The following is a 22,397-nucleotide window of genomic DNA, read 5'->3' on the forward strand; positions in this document are numbered from 1 at the left end:
TTAGAAAAAACAAGCTTTAGAGGGAGTTCTACTTAGTCAAATGGCATGGGTGATTAGTGATCAATTTTAATCCTTAATATTTGGAGAAATGATTATGGTTGTCTTAACTCTAGAAGACAGTTTTCAGAACTAGTTCAATTAAACTATTAGATCTTTTTCAGGGTTCAAAATAGCTTTTTAAATAAACAAAAATGTCAAGTAAGCTGAAAGCTTACTTCAATACCTACAAGTTCTTACTTTTTCTCTTAATTCATTTCAGGCTTTAACTTACCATGAACACCCAAAGAGTTATTTATATTTGCAGGGTACATATTGTACTCACAGGCATGAAAAATAAGATTTGTTTAATCTGATAAGTCATAATTAACTCTTGTTTTTACCTTTCTGTAAGCAGAATATTTTCATCATATTCAACTGCAGTTATTTTTTATCCAAAGTTTCATAAAATTATTTTTAATAAGAGCAGCCATATGTGAGCCAATCACTATTACTGCAAATTATTTTCAGATAAAGCAAAAATGAAAAAGCCTACATAAAGGAAGTATCGCACAAATAAAAAAAAAATATATTGATCCCACACAATAAAGGCGCACACACATGACAGAAGGTTATGGAGCTTTGTTGTTGTTTCTTTTTTTTCAAATGCTCAAAAAAAAAAACTTTTAGAAAGATGCAGTGTCTCTTCTAAAGAACTTGAATGCAATGCTAAATAGTCTGGAAACCAAAAGTGAGAGCTAACACATATGCTTTGGCCTAAGAGACAGCTTTCTATTACAGCAAATGACTGTCTACTCCTCAAAACACTTGCACCGTATACTATGAGGTCTGAAGAGACACGCACACACAGCTCTCCTTGGCAGAAAAGCCTCTGCTAATTGTTAGGAAGATGACACCTATAGGCTGACTTTTTTGAAGCTCACTTCCTAGCTAAGGGATAAAGTATGGAAATATGTGAAATATTGCTTTGTCTCCATAACAGTCCTCCTACAATGATTACATGCCCAGTTTGGAAACATTAGTCAATGAGGGAACTCTCGAGTGCTATATACTTAAATTCCTCAGAAATTTAAACAGGAAGAAGAAATATTGATCGAATACCTCAACAGAATATTTACATTTATTTGATTTAAAAAAAGCCCCCAAAAACAAAAACCAAAAAAAGTTTCTACTGTTCATTCAGACATAACCCTCACCCATCACTACCTAATGAAATGATTTCTAGTTATGAGAGAGAAGACTTAAATAAACAGCAAGTTCTCCAGTAATCTGTTAGTGGGCAGTTAAGAACCTGGAGGCACGAAACAACAGGGAAATTAAACTTGTTCGGCTGTTTAGATCATCTTAATTTGAAAGCAGAATTGTGACTGACGGATTAATATGGAAAATATCACCTTGCATAATACCTGAGCACCATACAATTCTTTACCTAGGCTGGTATCTTGCAGTTCACAGTTGGTCTCCTTTTGTCAGAGGATCGTTTTCATGATTTCTTTTATCGACAGAACAGTCCTGTCTTTCAGAGCACAGGGTTAACAGTCTCTTTACTAAATTGAATGTAATGAGCATAACAAATTTCATAGGAGAAAATAAGAAAAATGATTTTTTTTCCATTAAAGTCTGTTTTTCAGAAGTACTCACCAAACTGAAACAAATGCTCCATTCTTCATCTTCAAATATACCTCATGTCAATAAGGCTTGAATTGCATGAGGAGAGGAAACAGCAAGGAAATCGAAACTTACTCCACTTGGAATATGACAATTTAGTGGGTACCCGCCTGTTATTAGAAAGAATAGCCTGGATAGATGAACTTATGCTGTTCAGCACAAAGAACCATTCAGCACATACACTGCAAGGTGAAAGGAGGGTCCCTGAATCAACCTGAATCTTTAGGAAGGTGAGGAAGAACTTCTGGAGTTCTCATCAACTGTCATAGAGATCCTGAAACAACAATTGCTGAAGCCAGAGTTACTAAGAATCACTAATACACTTTTTGGTGACAGGGATGTGGGAAGGCTACCTTTAAAGGAATAAAGAACCTTATCAGCCCTCTACCCAAAGAGAGATTACTTTAAAGGGGAGTTCTTCCATAATGTCTAAATCTCTACAGAGAGCTTTGTGCCCAGGGGCCCATCCTCATGGACCACTTCATAATCTACTCTTGGGCCAGAGATAAGTTATGAAATTGAACTGATGAGTGCTGATTTCAAGTGCACCCAAGCAAAAAAGCTCCGGATCTCATGTGCTGGTCAAGGCTTAAACTGGTAGTGGTGACAGGCTGTGGGAACACAGACTCTGACACAGTGCAAGCACCTTTAATAGAGTCGGACTACGGGGGTTCGAGCCTTGTAGGTGGCACAACAGCGAGGAGGGACTCTTGGTTTAAGTCTTGCAAACTGAATGTGACACGAGACAGGAGCTGGAACAGCAGTAGCTGTATTCCCCTTTATATGCCATCACTGAATAGGAGGTAGAAACTGGCCTTCCATGGATATTGCGAAGGAAAACTTTCCAGCCTTGCAAGATAGGCAGGAGCACATCCACTGCTACAACATACACACGGACTCTGAAAAAGCCTTAATTATTATGTTTCCTACATTTTCACATTTGTTTTACCAATCTTCATGTAGTGTGCTTAATCTATTCACTACATAAGAGAAGTATCTACACCGGAGAAATATTCTGCCATTTTCACTAGACTGTTTCTGACCAAGACAAATTCCTGATTTTGAGACGTGCCAATATTCTCCAGTGTTAAGACTACTGGACAATACTTTTACAGTACAAGCAATGAAACCACATATGCATTTATGTTTTATCCTCCTCAGAGTTTATTTGCATGTAATTTTATACAGTTTATACTTCACATCACACATTTGTTCCTTCCCTTGCAAAAAAGCCTGACAAGTGCAATTGCCTTGCATTACATTTTCAAACCTGGAACTGTTGCCAGTAAAAAAAAAATCTACAAAACATTAGCAGATCAATATAATGTAAATATAGCATATAATTATGTTGCTTTTTATTTCACTACAAAGAAAATATCATTTGACAAAAATGATAATCAGTTCCAGTTGTTAAAACAGTTCAGTGTATTTCTTTTAAAGTCTCAGTGTATGGGAATGCTTTTCTCAGCCCACTACCAAACAATGATCAAAGTGGTACAGGGGCAAATGAACCATGATACTAAACAATGTTATAGCGCTCTGCTCCAATACAGAATTCAGACTGGGGATGTTCATAAAGTCCTTTCAGTGTGAAGTCTCCCAAAAGACTGCTTTCAATGCTATATTATCCCATCATACTTTCTATTTTGCTTAAAAGTAAACCGTATTAAAGTACAAGTAATCCTTCCAAGAACTGTGAAAAGATTTTCAGTGTTGACACAAGTATTCAGTAATCTACACAGTGGCCCACAGAAGAAACTCGGTAAAAGTATGACTTAGAAATGGTCACGGACATCTTCCTCTTTGGCTATTTTAAAGTTAGAAAACTCAGACTCGTACAAAACACAAGAATCATTCATTTTAGAACCAATTCAAATATGCTTTAAAATATGTGGAGCAAAAACAAAGCATTTCTTTTTAATTTGGTATGAACTCTATAGAATACTCTGTAATACATTTTCAAATATACAGAATCTTACTCTTTACAAAAAACATCCTAGCTTTATTAAAGAACTCACTTGAACAGTCTTAGCAGCACTCCAATAATTAACCACCTTGAACTTAGCAAAAAACAAAACAAAACAGAAAAACTTAGTTTCATTACTGTATTTTGAGACTACTTCTTCATGATAAGCGATGTTTCAAAAGTTATAAAAGTACAAGAACATCATGTTCCAAGCTGAATAGCAGCTTCTGAAAATGGTGAAATCAGTATTACAAGGTCTCGACATTATTGAAATAAAAGGGAAAAAATAAACTTTAAGAATATCTCCTAGCATGGTATCACTGTAGTAAGAAAATGCTTCTTACTGAGCATCTTAGGGGTCTACAGAAAATAGTCAAGTGCCTTTCTTTTTCAGCTGCAGCAGGTGAGGTCCACAAACTAAATGATTTGACCAGCAGCAAATAAGCAGTACACAATAGCATCAGCAGGTCAGAGTCACTCAGCCTGCCCATTTGGCTGTTAATCATTTTTGTGAATTTCTAATAAAAAAAAAATAGCAGAGTACAATACTCTCAAAGAATCTTCTCATCCATTTGGATAAACATTTTTAATTACATGTTGGACTGCACTGAAGAAGAGGAGCCCAAAATGAGGTCCCACAAACCTTTAAGGTTTCCTTTTAGCCAAGAACTTCTGTTTTATTTACACAAACTACTTACTTTTAATAAGAAGCATTGATATATAATGAACGTTTGATTTCTTCATCAAAATGATAGAGGCTTACAAGAAACAGAGAGCAGGACCATTCCTGATAAAGCTCTGTAAACAACAATTTGAGAATGCTAGCTGCTCTGCAATGTCTTAAGTGTAATTTTGCAATCTCAGAGCTACAAAATTATATTTTTCTTTCTACCTCTTTCATAAAGTTTCCTCAAATAGGTTCTAGCAACTTGAGAGCTCTGCAATTATATGTGAATATTAATCCTATATTTTAAACATCTAATACTACTATATTTAGTTTCAGAAAGCTTCCTTAGAGCAAGTTTTGTTATACTTTGCACTGATACAGTATATCAGCACTTCTTCTATGACTTGCTTCTTCAGTGAAGAATATCCATATATTCAGTTTAGGATATCCATATTCTGAAGCACAATAGCCACTCTGCTGGGAATGTACACCTAGTAAAAAGATGACAAGAACAAGAATAGCTGAGAAGAACCATGAACCTCACCAGATACAATTTCTAAATAAGAGCATGAGAAACACACACACACAGAATATCTTAGCTCTTTAAATTTATCATTTGTGCAACGTGTCGTTGATATTAATCACATTTAAAGTGTGATTATTGACTGCTCAGTCCCCAGCACTTGAGTTATACAAGATGATCCAAAAGTTACAAGCTTAACAGACAACTTAACTTAATTGCAGTCTTTCCTCTTTTCTCTCTCTCTCTCTCTCATATGGTGATATATTTTAAAGAGGATACCACTAGAGGGCCTCATATGATTTACAATGTCCAATTAAAAAAAACCTCGAGGACATTTAGTCAATAGACTATACAATAAATGACAAACTTTTCCAACAACATTTGAACACTCTTCTGCTGTGAATTAAAGTTGCCCCAAGGTTCATGATGTTATTTCATACAGGTAAATACCAGCAATAAGACACAGCAATGCATTCTTCCCACTCTTGACATCTATAAAGTTTCAGTATCTAAGCAATAAATTCACTCTCAAATACAGATATAGATTCAAATTAACCACTAAATTATTGCATTTTCTTTACTCTTTTAACCTAATCACCATGAAAAAGATACACATATAATCAAAAGACTTCTCATAGATCACAAAAAAGCTTGTGACAATATATTTTACATGACATTCCTTCCGAGCAAAATAAAGTCACAATCTGAAAACAAGACTGATATGTACTACCTACCAATTACCTTGGTATTTGGTACTCCATCAATTGTCAAGTGTAAGAACATGTTTTCTGAACAAGTCAATAAAAATGCAATTATAAAAGGTAACACAAGATTGAAGATTATTGGCTTCATTTTGACAACATCTTCTTTTAGACTATCCACCATCCCTTTAGAATGTCTAATATTCTGCAATTTCAACTACGTTATTTGCAAACTATAGCCTGATGGCATGAAAGGCCTTCAGAGTTTGCAGAACAGAATAAAGCAATAGAGCAAAGAGCTTTAGGAAAAGGAGAAAAAGGAAAGAACAGCTGATCTTCATTGAACCAGACTGAGGCATGTCCAATGCTTTTTGAAAGGCAGCAAATATAATGATTTCCCCCAAGGTTTCAGTGATAAATAGCTGCTACAAATTTCTGCAGCGGAGGAAATACTTAATCAAGACAACTGACTCAGAATGTCTAGATAAATGAGAGATTTCAAAATTGTGAATTGAAAAATTCAGTGTTCTGGATTTATATGACGAAGTTGAAAAGGGAAGAGAAGGAAATAGGAATAATTTTTCTAAGAAAGAGTACCTACTACTATAGTTATAACAACAAAATCAAATATAAGATATAATAATTAGATTATGGTCAATAGTAAGTCAAATCTTAGGAGTAACAAATTAGCCTAGTTCCTTTAAAGTCAATTTACACCACCTGAGAATCTGGGAGCAGTTTGAAAGCACTCTACCAGTTCATTGCTGGTGAGAATTTCAGAATTGATTTTTAGCACTATTTCAGAATTTGTGTGAAATATTATATTTAAACTGATTAAAACTATGTTTTCTGTTTGTCATGAAGACATGTAAGGCCCAATAACTGCTAGTTTATTATTTTAGGCATTTCTTTTTCTCGGCTGGGCAAATTGAATATGAGTTTTAATGCTTACTGATTTGGTGGTCTTTTTAATAAACCTTAGAAGAGCCAAATATGACATTATCTCCTAATCTTATCAATTGATATCATTAGGCAGTATAACCACCTTTAAGACTTAAATAAAACTGTAAGATGAAACAAAAAAAATTAGGGCATGAATAATGAATACCTACCACTGTAAATTAAATATTCATTCCACTGCTGTAACAATGTACTTACAAGGAAAAATAGTATGCAAATAAAGTAAAAGACACCTCTTATTATAAATTCAATAGGACTTGTTTTTCAAAAAGTCTGAAATACTACTGTGTATGTGCTGGGTTTTTTTGTTTGTTTGTCTGTTTTAAGCAGCCAGAATATAGATCATTTGGGAGAGGGAGATGGGAGTGAAAAAGTGACCAAAGAGGCTACTGGTGTTTCCTGGACTGAGATGAAATCTGGAAAATTATCTGTCCAGGACCCAGCAGTTCTTAGCCTTCTGCTTTCTCACCTCCACTTCCTCCTATTCTGACACCTCTAATCCCAGTGCTCCTCAGATTTTACACTCCAGTATTCTATCTTCTTTACATCCTCCTATCTCATATTTATACACATTGATAAGATCCCCCCATAGTTTTCTCTTCTCCAGGCTGAACAGTCCCAGCTCTCGCAGCCTCTCCTCATATGAGAGATGCTTCAGCCCCTCAGTCATCTCTGTGGCTCTTCACTGGAGTTGCTCCAGTAAATCCATGTCTGTTTTGTACTGGGGAGCCCAGCACTGGACCCAGCACTCCAGATGTGGCCTCACCAGTGATGAGGAGAAGGGAAGGATCATCTCTCAATGCTCTGCCTAATGCAGCTCAGGATACTGTTGGGTCTTCATTCCCATGAGGGTGCCCATGTTCACCTTGTTGTTCACCAGGACCCCTAGGACCTTCTCTGCAAAGCTGCTCTCCAGCTGGTCAGCCCCCAGCCTGTACTAATGCATGGTTATTTTGCACTTCCCTTTGTACCATCTGGTGTATCAGCCACTCCTCCCAGTTTTGTATCATCTGCAAACTTGCTGAGAATGTAGTATTCTTTTTCCTTCACCACCTCTCACTTGAACTACCACTTTTGTAATGACAGATCCCAGTTCCTTTCTATTGATTTTCTGTTTTTCTGACTTCCTCCTAGCCATAGAGCCCACATACTCACACCCTATACCCCCCTCCTCTGCCCCACTTGAGGGCTATCATGCCTGTTGCAATTGCTGAACTCCTTCAGAAGACCGGCAGTAGCAGTGTACCGAGTAACCTGTGCTCCAGCCAAGTACAGAAAGGAAAGCAAAAGCCAAATTTTAAAGAAACCTTTAAAAATTCTTAGATTAAATTTGGCCTGCTATGACTAGTGAAGCACTAAGTCACAGAAAATAAGAGGAACTAGCACTAGGCCTTTCACATCCTTTCCATGCATTCTGAAAGCTGGAAAGTGAAAGATATTGGAAATATGCCAATACCATAAAGTGCTACTGGAGAAATACCTGCCTTCTTAGGGTGCACTAAAATTATTGTACTAGACCTGCAGTATCAAGTGATGAACTTTCAGGGAGATGCAACTCAGAATGTACCTGTATGGACTGTTCCTCTACTTGTGTTTCAGGTTGGACAGACTAACCAGTATTGTTCTTGAGCTAACATGCATTTGGCTGAGGAATAAGTTCAATACTCAGTTCACAAGCATTTCTAAATGCCTGTTGACACCTAGATCTCATCTAGGAATTTCCACAAACTGTATCCTTTCTTACTTCTCTATTTGGCCACATGACTCCATCACCCCTAGGCAGCTGATTATTGGGTCTCAGTACGATATGCCTTCTGCACATACAACTGTAATGCAACACCCTTGAGCATACAATTATTATCTTTTAGGAAATACAATCTTAGTAGAGAATGCAGCTATTATAACAGGTTAACATGAAAACACTATGTCTTCCCTTCTACATACTAACTTCTACCAATTAATGAGTTCATGCCTTCAGATTATTCAATAGTTTACAAAGTCCTTCACAGATTTTCTGAAGTTCCTGGAAGAACAACTGCCTTGCGAAAACAAACTCTCTGCAGAGGAAAACCCATTTGTAATGAAGACGCACATTCTTAAGAGCAAGTCTAAGGACAGGGGACAAAGCATATAATGCATGTGCAGCTTTACTACATGTTAATCCAACTACAAGCTACATTGTTTGCCTTTGTCAGAATATGGTTTGTGAAACAAATTGTTTGTGCTTTTGGGGGTGTTGGGTGAGTCCAACAGATGGATATGTGTCTCTAGCTTTGGCTTTCTTTAACACAGCAGGCATAAATTATTTAAAAACCCTTGTAAGACTCTTCTTTGAAGACAGGAAGTGGGAGATAAAATTGCGTAACAAATGTTAGTTGTGTTTTGAAAGGCACTCAGTGATGTAGGATGGTAAAATAAGAACATTAAGTATATTATCAAGTGAGTCTATCATTCCTAGATATAGGTGGATCCCCTTTCTGACAAATTAGTAACTTAAAAAAAAAAAAGTTCTTGAACCTTACATTCCAACTTTGTAGAACTGTTTAAGTTTAAATAATACAAAAACTAAGTTAAGAATAGTAAGAGACGTAAATTTAGGAAAAAAAATAAAAGAATGCAGTCTGGAAAAATTTACAGACTTATACTCTCTTGATCTGCCTCTAGACTATTTCTTCATTGGTAATTTTATACAGTCTTACCAGTTGTTGAATCCTTGCTTCAGACAATTTGATAATGTGTCATAGAATGTGGCATTCTGTTCTCAGCTTAAAAAAATTGTAGCATTAGCAATGCCACTCAGTGGCAAAATGTCAGGAATCCACTACTGATGGGGTAAGTTGAAAGAAAGCATCTTATTGTATATTTGAGTGCAGTCATTTTCAAATACACAGAAAGATAGATAATTCCTAACTAAAGCAGATAAAAACATGCCTTAATTAGTGACAATAAATCTATTTTAATCGAAGTCTCTATCTGAATCAAGAACTCTGCTTTTTTATATTTTAATCCATTACTTTGATTCATATTAAAACACATGCAGTGTTCAGCATTATAAAAATAAATGTACAAAAGTATATAATAAAGGCTAACACCCCTCAGACACAGAAGCATGAATGCTTCTATTGCATTACTCAGTTCTGTCTTCTTTAAATACTGAAAAAGGTAACCATAGTTCTTTTTTCATTTTCTAGGTAAAGCATTATGGATCTTTTAAGTCTTTAAAATATTTAGGTCCACGTTATAATAAACATTTTTAAAGATAATTCCAACACACTGAAATGCACTAATGAAGATAATTCTGACATTTTATAATAGGTCTGTGACTCTATACAAACTCCATTCCATTCAACATGGCTTCAAATTTATCAGGATGCCTCTTTCTACCATTCAATACATCAACCCCCCCGCCAATTCAGTGACATCTACAGTCTGCTCCGGGTACATTGTGTCTCATCATTCCAGTCACTGCTGAAGACACTGAACAGTATCAGACCCAGCAGCAACACATGGAGCCTTTGATTACCCAAACAGCTGCCCAGTCACCTAACACTTAGTTTATCCAGCCCATATTTCCTCAGCTCCCAGATGAGAGTGCTGTAGGAGACAAAGCCGAAAGTCTTACTACAGTCAACGTAGTAACCTCATGCACACAGCCAGTCATTTCATCACAGAAGGCAATTGGTCTGACCAGGCATGATTTGCCTTTGCTAAATCTGGGTTGGCTTTTTCTGACTAACCTTCTTATACCTCACCTGCTTAGATATGGATTCCAAGAGGATGTGATCCTTGATCTCTTCAGTGACTGAGGGGAGGTTGACTGGCCTATAGATCCCTTGCCTCCACCCCCCACCCCACCTTTAAAAAACAACCCCCCCCCCCAGAAAAAAAAAAAAAAAAGACCCCACACAGATGAACATAATGCTAGCTTTCTGGTCACTATGATTTTTCACAGATGATAGACATCAGTCTTGCAATCATATCACTGAAATCTTTCAAAGCCCCTGAACAGATCCCATCTGGCCCCACGAATTTGAAAGCAGCCAGGCTCTTTAAGGTATCTCTAACCTATTGTTCTGCCACTGCTCCTCTCCTTTCTGGAGCATGCTGGCACACATAAGAGTGTAGGAGCAGTCTTTGCCTTCAGAGTCCAAGATATATATATATATACATATATATATATATATGTATATATGTATATATATATATAAAAAAAAAAGCATTGAATATTTCCACTTTCTCCATAGTGCCCATCACTAGCCTGACTCCTCCATTTGTCAAGGGACTTGCATTTTACAGCCTTCCTGATTTTGTTCCTAACTGCCTAAGCATTGCTTTTTTAGTGTCCCTTTGTTGCTTGTCCTTGATCCTTTATTTGTTCTTTTTTTGTAGTTTAGTTAATCAAAAAGTTCCTTATTCTTATTGTTTTGTTGAGCATATACGTTCTTGTAATTTGTTACATAGAACAAACAGGTTATTGGATATTATAGGTGAATGTTGCGTTTCAGTTAAAATTATAGAAATAAAAGCCACTTAAGCAATAACTGACTTGTCTTCAAGGGATGTTATAGGAAAAAGAGCAAAATCACAGGCACAATGTAATGTAAAAGTGATATTATATTAAACTTTTTTATCCCTTAACCTCCATTTAGATATTTATACTACAAAAACGTAAGAAAGAGGACAAAAAGAGTAAAACAATTGATGATTTTCCAGGTTAGTTAGTTCAGTACAAATAGTTTAGCAGCAACACTTTTTTCCTCTCTTATTATGTATCCTGTATTATTCTTGATGATATTGGTCACAACACTCAAAACTTTAATCTCCTTTTCCCAGGTTTTCTTACCCAAAGTGCATCACTGAGATCAACTCATTGAAAGTCAGGAGACCCAGACACTGAGACAGGCCTCCTGGAAACCCTTTCTAAATTGCTTACCTCCTTGTGCCCTAATTACCCATTTCAAAAAAATAAAAATAAAAACATAATTTCACGTAAAGTATGTAGAGATGCCCTGATTAAAAACATCATAGAAAAGCTAGGTATTTATCAGTAAAAGACATCATCATTCTTGTCCTCCATTTCCTTTCATGTACTGTCTCTGAATTATATTGTTTCAGTTACTGCCTTCACTTCTATTGATCTCTGCTCTTCTAACCGGCTTCTTTCTGATCAGAAGTTTTATCCCCGTTCTCCCTCACCATTTCATCAGCTTCACTTGATGAACATGGACAGAAATGAAAACCCTATTCTCTCTAGTATTCTATACTTTGTTTTATAGCTCACCAACTTCTTGACTATCATTCAGTAGTATTATCCACTGAATCTCTCTTCTTTTCCAAGTCTCCTGCATTCACTTGAAAGGCCCTTCCAGGCTCTTTCCTCCCCTACAGTTCTTAGGATTATATGATAATTCATGTTGAAAAGGGCTTCAGGAGATCCTCCTGCTCAAAACAGTGTCAGTGATGAGATCAGACCACGTTACTCAGGATTTTAGATACCTCAACAAATTAGCCCTTTGCTACCTACACCAATTGCCCCATTTTCTCCAAGATGTCACACAAAAACTCTGTTATTTTAGGAAACCATGAGGACACCAATAAAGACACATATATAGCAACACTCATAAGGACTTCACAATGGAGGGAGTGGAAGATGGGGAAGGGAGAACATCCAATCTATGACAGAGTCAGGCTAACTCAGTTGTGAATAAAGTTTTTGACAAAGTTAATTTTCAAAGGTTTAGTCAACAAGCTATTGTTGAGATTCTTTGTATTCCCAGTGGAGTATTCATCAGAAAAAGTGAAATATTTGCAAGTTGAATTCACAAGGCAGATGGGCTAACAGAAGACAATGGGGGGTAGAAATGTTGATTATAAGTCAAACAGATACAAAACATGTTTTTTGTTACCTCCTCTTTAACCTTTTCATATGGCTTGTCCATTTAAACTATGAGGCAGTTTCAGTCTAAAGCAAAGCATATCCCACATAGATCAAGGCTTGTGGCACTAACGCAGTATATCCACTTTAACACACAGATAAAACGTTTTTACAGTCAATCTCTGTTCCACTTACATACATGGTGTCCCATCAAGACCATGCTCCATTCACATGGGCTATCTCACAAATAGTGTAAAGCAACAAGTACTACTACTATTTGCCAGGAACACATATCTACGCTTCCTAGTCATACAAATACTTATTTCTTACACTTCTCCACTGTAAACATCCAGCTAATTTCCAGAAACAAGAGATTAGAAAAGCTAATAAGAATTTCTCTTTAAAATAAAACTAAACATTTATGAGTAGTTTTGTGTCTTTAACCAAATATACAAAGTGCTTGTGAACAACAATAGTTATAAGCAGGAAACTCACCTTAGATATTTTGGAAGACCACAATATGCAGCATTCTCCAAATACGTATAAAAAAAACTGTACAAGCAAGAAGTTCTGCAGCTGAAAATTGTTATTTTCAGATCTGTCAGAACTAGATTCAGTGCCAGGTGCAAGCATCAACTGAAATCAGCTGGAGCTGCAATGAACCACCCTTCATCCCACTTGCAGGGTTGGAAAAAATCAAGGCCTAAAAATCATTTCAAGGTCATTTTGCAACAGATGGAAGAATTACTGGAACTCAGAGCTAGATCAGGCACTGCAGAAAAATATTTGACAGTGCAAATTGCAGCTGGTAGGTGCAGAAGGCAATGTCAGAAGAGTCTGTGCCAACATTTTCTTAAACTTTTAATTAAAGTGAGGGCTTTAAACAATCTCATGACTCTGCATCACTACTAATTGTCAGACACTGACACTATTTTGAGAATATAATTAGCCATCAATGAATAAGATACATGATCCTTTCCCTTTCTGCCTATAATTTGTTATGTAAAAACCTCAGACATTTTGGATTTCATTTTGTTAGATACCGCATATGACAAAGAAGGTATGCTTAAAATAACATGAAGTTCTGCCTCCACTTTGTTTTTCATTTTACAGCTGTAAGACATGAATATGCAGAAAACCATTTCTTAGATTGTTTTGCTTCATTTCTGCAAAAGTACTCCAAAAACTGCACTGTATCTCAACATTTCTCTTCTGTCATCTCCTACACCCCTTTTCTGCAGGTTAAGAAAAAGTACTTAACTACAACAACAACAAAAAAAACCCTAACACAAAAAAAAGTGGGTTAAGAAATAAGATAGGAGGAAAGAAAATGGCTAACAAAAAAACCTTTGGAAGCATTCCACTTGCTAGCTTGCTTTGAGCACTGAAACAATCAATGAATATGAAGAAGCGAATTTATAAATCTTAAACCACAGGAGGTAAAAATAACAAAAGATCTTGATGGTATTAAAAACTTATCCCATTTCCTTAGTTAAAACAGTTAGTTTTCTAACAACAAACATTCTTCCATATAATCTTCATGTCTGTGCACATTAGGGGGAAAAACAGTTAAAGACTACATCAGATCCTTAAAATTCAATACAAAAATCCTGATCATGGAAGTTATTCAAATGAGTATTTTCAAACCTAAGGGTCACTAAAAGCTTTTAGATCATTTCAGTCTGTGGAAATATTTTAATCTGTCAATAGACTCAAGGAAGCAGGAAGTTGCACTTTGACACTGAATATCATATATTAAGGTTAAAAAAAAACAACCCAGCAATAAAGATATTCTTAAAATAAACTATATAATTTCAGTTTCATTTGGTGTGAGGGCATTGTCAGTGCAGGCCAAAAGTAAAGAACCAGAAAAAGACCAGCATCTAGGGGGAGGGAAATCCAACACCTACTTATTTTTTTAAACTAATTTGAAACAACTAAAGAAAAAAAAAGATGTATTACATGTCTCAATAATCTGCATACTAATTTGCCAATGATATATCATGCTCTGCAATATTCCATTTAGCCTGCTTCTTACTTGGAATATATAGAACAAACAGTACTGTGGAGAAAAGTGTCAGTAAGTTGTATCTATCTACATATCTAATTATAGTTACAAATCTATGTTTCTGTCTATGATTATAATGACATTTGACACTTTTGATGTAGAACTGGTGCACAAAGCATCAAAACTACTGTTTTCATATGAACACTTGGTCATTTTAATATTTTTGTACCACACCAGAACTAAGATGCAGACTGATTTTTAATTACATTTTACAGTAAAATTCAGTCAAGTCAGAAGCCTTAAAAAAGGAGAAAAAATTAGGAATGATGCGGGTAATTAAAAGAAAAGAAGTTTTCTTCCCCCCTCCCCCCAAAACGTCCAACTACAATGACCAAATAAGATATCAATAAATGACTTTGTACATAAAGGGGTACTAGGGTATCTGACAGAAGCTGAAATGTGTCTGTGGCATTTAATTTCTAACTAGAAAAGAAACAGGAAAAACTAACAGTTTACACAAGCATTCCAAAAGCACACAAATTAACAAAAATTCCTCAGAAAAGACTATTAGGAGAACACTGCGGAGGGGATAAGCAGAAATAAAGCTGTGGTAAGAGTCCGTTTTTACAGTGACAAAAAGGTTAACATTTTGATTTTATAAAGTTTGATTATGTGGTAAGTTATGTTCATTTATATATGGGTTAAAAATCCAGAATAGAGCAAGCGGTGAAATGGAAAAATTAGATTATTATTTAGATCAGTCTAATTATGATGGACATTTTTTGTGGATTTTTCTATAGAATTGTCAAGATGTCTGATGATTTTGAAGTCTGACCCTTTAAAGCATTACTGAACAGAACCTGTATCATCTGTTCATCAGCAAAATTTTACAGTGAAGTGGCTAATGGTGCTTACAAAGCTTACCCTCCATCCAGTTTTCTTTGCTCCAGGTATTTCATATTTTCCTTCTTCTCATTCTGCAACGTCACTTTGAATGTTTCTTATTAGGTGATGTTTTTCGAATAAATCATGTCATATTTAATCTTCTATTTTTACAATGCATTTTTTACATTATTTAAGTTTCACTTGAGCAGCAGAATTATTATTGCATGTGATTTCATTCTGCCATAGACCTCTGGGCATTTTTTGCTGACAACATTTGCTAACACCTTCACACAAAACCTTATGCAATCAATAAAAAAATTTCTTAATAAGTTTTCTCAAGTTTTGTGGTGAAGGGGAACTAAACTTTTTGAAATGAGAAACTAAAGTCTCATGCATTATCTATGGAGAATAAGATAATGATGGGGGGAAAAAAAAACAGAAAAAAAACCAATGCTGTGAGTTGACTGGGGTGAAGCCATAGATCTTTTAAAAGAACCTGGAGAGGAAGACATCTACTTGGATTTTATAAACCTCAACTAATTCTAGAGCAACTCCCAAGCATGGCTAGACTGACTAAAAGTTGGGATCTAAATTACTATTTATGCTAGTTTTATCGTAAAACAGCAACTGAAGGAGTTTACTGTAACTTTTGTTCTTTCTCACTTGGAGTTCTATCTTGTTGAGTTTGATCTGGTTTTCCAGAACTTTTCCCAATTACTTTTACTTGGTGTCCTTTTACTGGCATTTTACCTCTATGTGGTGCTTGTGGCATCTTCTGGGGTGTTGACTGAAGCTGCTCTGTGAATTGGATTGCTGAAGGATATATAAAAAAAAAAAAAGTGACCCATGCTGTTGGGTTTCTTTCTGATCCAGAAGTGCCATTGCCATGCCACAGCTTATGCTGCAAAAGTACACTTGCTGCTTTGCTTACTTGTCACATGCCTCATCTTCCACATGCTCCTAGCAAATTGCATCTTCATATTTTGTCACTTTTTTTCTGTCTTGAATGACTTGCACTCCTCATCTAAGAGTCCAAATGCGAAATACACATTCCAAATTACAGTTAATTAGCTTGCAAAAATTATTAAGTTAGTGGCAGATGCTCTTCAATCACTAAGACAAGGTATTTGAATTGGACACATGAAGCAAGAATTCTGGAAGCATTAACCTGCTATACAACCTTCAAGAATGAACTCTCCTGGAGCCTTAGTTTCTTTGTGTGCAGATGAGTATAAACACTTACCTACAATATGAGGGCATTGTCGCATATACTTTTAAAAAATGTTCCCAGGATCTTTTTACACAAACAATAATAAAAGCGAAAGATATTTTTCATGTAACAAGGCAGTTTTAAAACAAGCCAACAAAATAAATGCCACTACCCTGAATACAATGAAATAGGCAGAGAGTGGGGGTGCATGTGAGAGACAAAGAGCTTGCAAATTACAATAGGTCTCTGGAGCACAGCTCTCGGCAGAAGTTTTAAGACATGACCCTAGAATTTGATTTCTCCACTCTGGCATAGGAGACCTATGGCACACACAGACCAGTGCACATACTCTGTGTTTGTATTCTATTACATTATAAATGTAGCTTATTTACAAGTGTGTATATGCATATGCACATACACACACCTCACTCGTGCCCTCACCTATACATGTGTATGTTTTAGATATGGAAGTCTAGTCAGCAATATAAGCTTTCTCAGAACTTTTCCAGTGAACTTTGTTTTAATCCATATTGTTTACTTCCCTAGAAGAGAGGAAAATCACTCACAGCCTTTATGAAGCTTAGTTTCTGTTGAGCTCATGAACATTAGTAGAAGTTAATATGCAGATACACATACGTTTATAAATATATACACACACATGCACACACACTTTTTTTTAATAACATGTACACATAAAAATGGGAAAGTGACAGATTTATAAATTGTTAACTGTGATAAATGATTATGATTTCAAGAGTAATGATGAAAGATAGTTTTTATTAGTCACCATCTCAGCTAACAGAAATTGCATGCAAGGATATGCCTCCCACTTTATCTGAAGTGATTTGTGGGAAAGCCTTTATCCATTAGTTATACAAGTTTAGGACTGGAAACTCTTGAAATTATTAATGGGAATAGAGAAAGTCTGTTCTGCTTTGCAAAGTTTTTCTGTAAGCTGAGGAGGAAAAAAGTCTGTCAGCAAATGAATGATTTGCTCTAATTCATGTTTGTGGATTTAAGCAAATGATTTAAAAAAATATCAGTTTCTACAGAGCTTTAATCACAAAGCAAGCATGAAGATGGAGTTCCTCAGACATGAAAATAAAGCAAATGAACGATGATATTCAAAATGACAATTCGAAAGCACATTAGAAATCTTTCATGCATATTTGCTGGCAAGGAATGTTTTGTATGCCAAACACTATTCTACAAAAGTGCATGCAAATTTAAATGTAATGTTAAAAGAGAAAAACAGCTAACATTATAGGTCATAAATAAATCATAAAATTGTCATCTCTACTGTATTTATACAAAAGCTGATTTTGAGACAATAAAAAAAGATAACAGCAATGCACCTAGAATAGACTCCATATTTGTCCAAAGAAATTTTAAAAGTTATTCAAATGAAAGTAGAATGAAAAAATCTTACTTACCATAAGTGAATTATGCCGATAATTGTGAGGATATTCTTCAGAGAAGTATTCTGTACTGTGGTCCAGTCTTTGATGTCCTCCATATTCTGAAGCATCAGAATCCAGAAGAATTTTATACTTAAAAAGGACTATTAAGGAACTATTCCAGATTACTTTTAAATGGGAAATAAATCAAAACAGAAAAACTAAAACACTGGTGCAACATATTTCATACTAATATAATCATTTTAAAGGAAAAGTGGAAAAAAATCAAGCTAAGAAAACTTCAAAGCAGGAAAATATATAGAACATTTAGAAGCTGTATGAGATTTTGTCTTGAAATTTTCATCTTAGTACGGTGCTAAAAAGAAAATACCTGTAGTATCTTCTGAAATCTTCTATGAATGATAAATTATAGTATTACAGTAAAGAGGTATGCATGTCTATTTGTACAATTAACTAGATTAAAAATGGATCACTAAACAGAATTAATGAATTTAATTTGAACTGGATTTTAAGAAAACTACATAATTGCGACCAACTGTCAAAATTACAACCAACTGTGATTAGCAAAATTTTAAAGTCTGTCGAAGTGCTAATGAGAAAAGTATATAATTTTATAGAAAAAAATATTAAAATATTTAAAACTTCTTTCAGAGTTTATCAGAAAAGACTTTGAATTATTACAATATAGAGGAACTAGGGTCGTTTATACTTAACAGAAGACCTTTTAAAACACAAGTATTAGTCTGACCACAGTTGTTAAAATGAGATGAGTTATTTAACAAAGTGTAACAAAGCTTAAAGGATAGCATAACGATACAGTTATTTAAAAGGATTCAAAAAGATTTAGGAAATAAAAGTTGAAAGAAGAAAACTTAAAAAAAGTAAGGAAATAAATAGGGAAATGGAGATAATACATATTCAGAAGTCAGTTTATTCTCATCTGGGACAACAATAAAGAAAATGCTTTAATTGTATGATTACTTCTGGCACTATCACAGGCTATACTCAAGATTATTGGAATACTTTAACTATAGATTTTTATAGCTTATTATATGTAGAACTCTTAAGTTTCAGTAACTTTGAATTTCCTGGTTTGGGAATAATTAAAACATCCTTGCATTTTTTCCTCAATAAGTTACAGAAACCTTCAACAATTCCAGCCTCCTCCTCCCCACCATGAAATACAGAGAAAGAAATGTGTTCTATAATCCATAATTTACTTCCTTAATTTTAAACCACGAAAGAATCTTATTTTGATAGAGCCTGTACTTAACAGGATTAGAGCAGAGTGAAAAAACACTCTTGCATTCATTGGCTCTTAAACTGCTATAGGGCTTCTGTGTTTGCTCAACCTTTTGATATCGGGCCTGCTCAAAAATCTAAGGATTTTGATATTAGAAGAATTGCTATTATTTAAGTCTTCTTACACTACTCTATCAGCTGATGAAGCAGCTTAGGAAATTTCTTGTTACAGTCCTACTAATTTAAATTTTTAGCAACAAAAAGACTGTTGAAGAAGTGACATAAACACAAAAGAACCCTAAGAGTACACAATTTCAGTCTGAGATATTTCAGTCATATGATGGATGATTGCATTGGTTTTGGTGACAGAAGGCAGAAAAAAGTAGATACAGGCGTAGAAAAAAAAACAAAGCCATCAATTAGCTATTGGATGACCATGATAAGTAATCTCCTCCCCACAAGCATCTGTTGCAGCAAGAGAGACAGACAGAAAGGTCCAAAATTGCCAAGCTGGTTTTTGATTTCTAGAGGTTAACTGACTAACAAAATAGAGGACAGATCACCTAATGCTCTAGCATCATCTTCAGCATTGTTCCTGCCCTTTTTTTAATGTTAGGAAAGTTATACTTTATTGCCAGTTTTAATCCTCAATGCCTTATGCGAGTAACGCATGGGTGCACACCCCCCCGCCCTTTATTTTAGAAACATGTTAAAAAACTATTCATTTATTGTCATGTACAACACACAAGAACAAACTAGAAATTTTGGTTACTGTCTCTAGCACCCTTTCAAGTCCATCAGCAATGGCTGATACTACTCCACTGTACATTTTATGAACATGGCAGGGGAATATCTCCCTCAACATTTTATTTTTTGCTTCTGTGATCTACAGCCTACATTAGATTTAATAATACATCAATGTTGCTGAAAGCCCTGACATCTCTAATGATTCCTTTAAAACTATTTACAGCTATTGCAATTGTTATGGTTATGCTAATTTTAAAATAAATTATCTCATTTCCTTAATCCAGGCTATAAAAGTATGTCTAACAGTGCTCTCTAGCAATACAAAGTTATAATACCACTGCCTCCTCTCACCTCACAATATAACTTTATCTGGCATACATATAATTAACCAGATCCTGAACAATGGGGTCAGAAAGCATTCTAAGGATCTTCACCAATTAGATACTTCTCAGGGAAAAATTACTGGTTTGGCAAATACATCCATTTGCCTTCCAACTTAAGCCTCACAGAAAAGCTGCATTTCACATTCCAGAATTATTAAGTTTCTGAACACTACCTTCATGAAAAGACTAAACAATAGTTCTGCATTTTAATTAAGCACATAATAGAAGCATTTTCTTTTACAGTAGAGCCTCTTTTCTTTCAGCTACAGAGTGCTGGGAATACTAACCTGTATTCTGACTGAAAAAAAGCCCGATTTCCGTTCAATTTGATGCCTTGACTGTAAATTTCCTAACAAGGATACTGTAGGAGAGCAGCAAAAGCAATGAACTCTTGTACAGACAGAGCTGGAAATGGAATGGCTGTCATTATCTACCACATTAATTACTGAATTACTGTGCTTTTATGATGTTTTGAAATACATATTTTAATGTAAAATTTTAATTTAATCTTATGCATGCTTAACAACACATAAAACATCACTAAGTAAATGTAAATCATAAAATAGAATATTTGTATTTTGTTTCTCAACCTTTAATAGTGAAAAAGAATCCCAGTGCTATTTGTGGGGGTGATGGTCCAGCATAATTAAGAGGTTTGTGAAAGAGCAGATGAGAATTTCTACTGACCAGTGCAGAGAAGGGGGGGAGGGAGGAGAAACCACATACACAAAAAAACCCATGGTTTATTGAGTACTCATAAAGCAACTACTCCATATAGTCTGGTTTGAGTCTCATGAACATATGTCACAAATTAAATACCTCCAAATACAATTAAGAACATTGGGTCTTCTGTATTATATATGACAGCCATATTGCGCAAACTTCTTGAGTGACAGGTTGCCCATCAAGTTGGCAAGTCTGGACACAACTGAGCAAGACTGGAAATGTAGCAAGGGTAGTTAGACATATACAAAAAGACTGTAAGTCATCTTGATGGTTTCACCTCCATCCTTTCATAATCTGTTTTACAAATAGGATTAGGCACTGTTTAGTTTAGACTTTATTGCACAATGAAATGTTTAATACCCATACCTCTGGTTCTCTGGTATTTTCCAGACATGCACCCAGACCATGTGCATACATGTATGTATTTATTTGCTTCTTCACTCCATATGTAAATAAACTCTCATTCTCTCACTGCATTCCTCAGTCTCTGAAAAGAATAGCTAATAAGTATTCCATTTTTACCCCTTGCTGCCATTTCTTGACAAAAAAAGAAGAAGATATGGTTCTGGCAATATAAATGGGCCAAAGCTAAAGCACAGATCAAAAGGGATCAAAAACTGTGCTAAAACACTGCTGCATCATGTCTGTATACAGAAATTTTTAGAAAGTGAATTTAGGCTAGAAAGAAAGGCAGATAGGGACAGCAGACTTGGAAAAACTTTTGAAAAGCTTTTGATCCTTTAAGCAGACTTGGGAGTAGCTAGCTGTCCTGAACCAGATATAGTGACAATAATAGTAATAGTGGCATGACCTCACACCTAATCCAGCCAGAAATTATAAGGATATGACAAGATTAAACCTACTCATTTTCATTACACATGGACCAAAAGATTTACACACAAAGCAAGATACTGAATTAAAAGTTATCTTACACTGTTCAACAAAGAATTAAGAAATACTCCCCCCCCCAAAAAAAAAACAGAAGAAAACATTTTAAATTTAAAATAAACAGGAAAATTCCTAAATCAACATGTATTTCTTAGATGTTCTTTTAGTAGTTAAAAAAAAATTATGCTCTTGGAAGCAGCATGTTTTCAGATTTTACCTCTTATGAAATCATTAATAACTTAGAAGCAGCGGTATGTGAGTATACAAATAAGATACTGGAGCTACCAGTCGCTACATTTTAATATTAAAGGAATGTTAACAACATTGACCACTAGTTCTCTCTGTTGTCTTAGGTAGAAATAAGTTATTAAGTTTCCATACATGTTAGTGCCTATTTGCTAATGCCCTTGCCTAAAAGATAGGGGTGAAATATTTGGAAGTTTTTAAAGTAGAATTTAGCAAAATTTTTAATATGGGTTTGTTTAGCAACTAAAGTGAGATTTGTAATCGTAGCACATGAAAACCAGGGCCAA

At 35.2% G+C, this 22,397-nt stretch overlaps 1 protein-coding gene across 1 annotated transcript in view; it reads right to left on the bottom strand.

The window, feature by feature from the left end:
- Positions 1-2,801: 2,801 nt before the first annotated feature.
- GBE1 (1,4-alpha-glucan branching enzyme 1) overlaps positions 2,802-22,397 on the bottom strand; it is a 171,150-nt gene continuing 151,554 nt past the window's right edge. The window contains exons 15-16 of the mRNA XM_067299853.1: positions 17,894-18,011; positions 2,802-4,789 (exon numbers count right to left, since the gene is read on the bottom strand). Of these exons, the coding sequence (XP_067155954.1) occupies positions 4,733-4,789; positions 17,894-18,011 (175 nt within the window). The 3' untranslated portion in view covers positions 2,802-4,732. The remainder of the gene's footprint in view (positions 4,790-17,893; positions 18,012-22,397) is intronic.

Source organism: Apteryx mantelli, chromosome 1 (genome assembly GCF_036417845.1).
Source record: "Apteryx mantelli isolate bAptMan1 chromosome 1, bAptMan1.hap1, whole genome shotgun sequence".
Lineage (NCBI taxonomy): Eukaryota > Metazoa > Chordata > Aves > Apterygiformes > Apterygidae > Apteryx > Apteryx mantelli.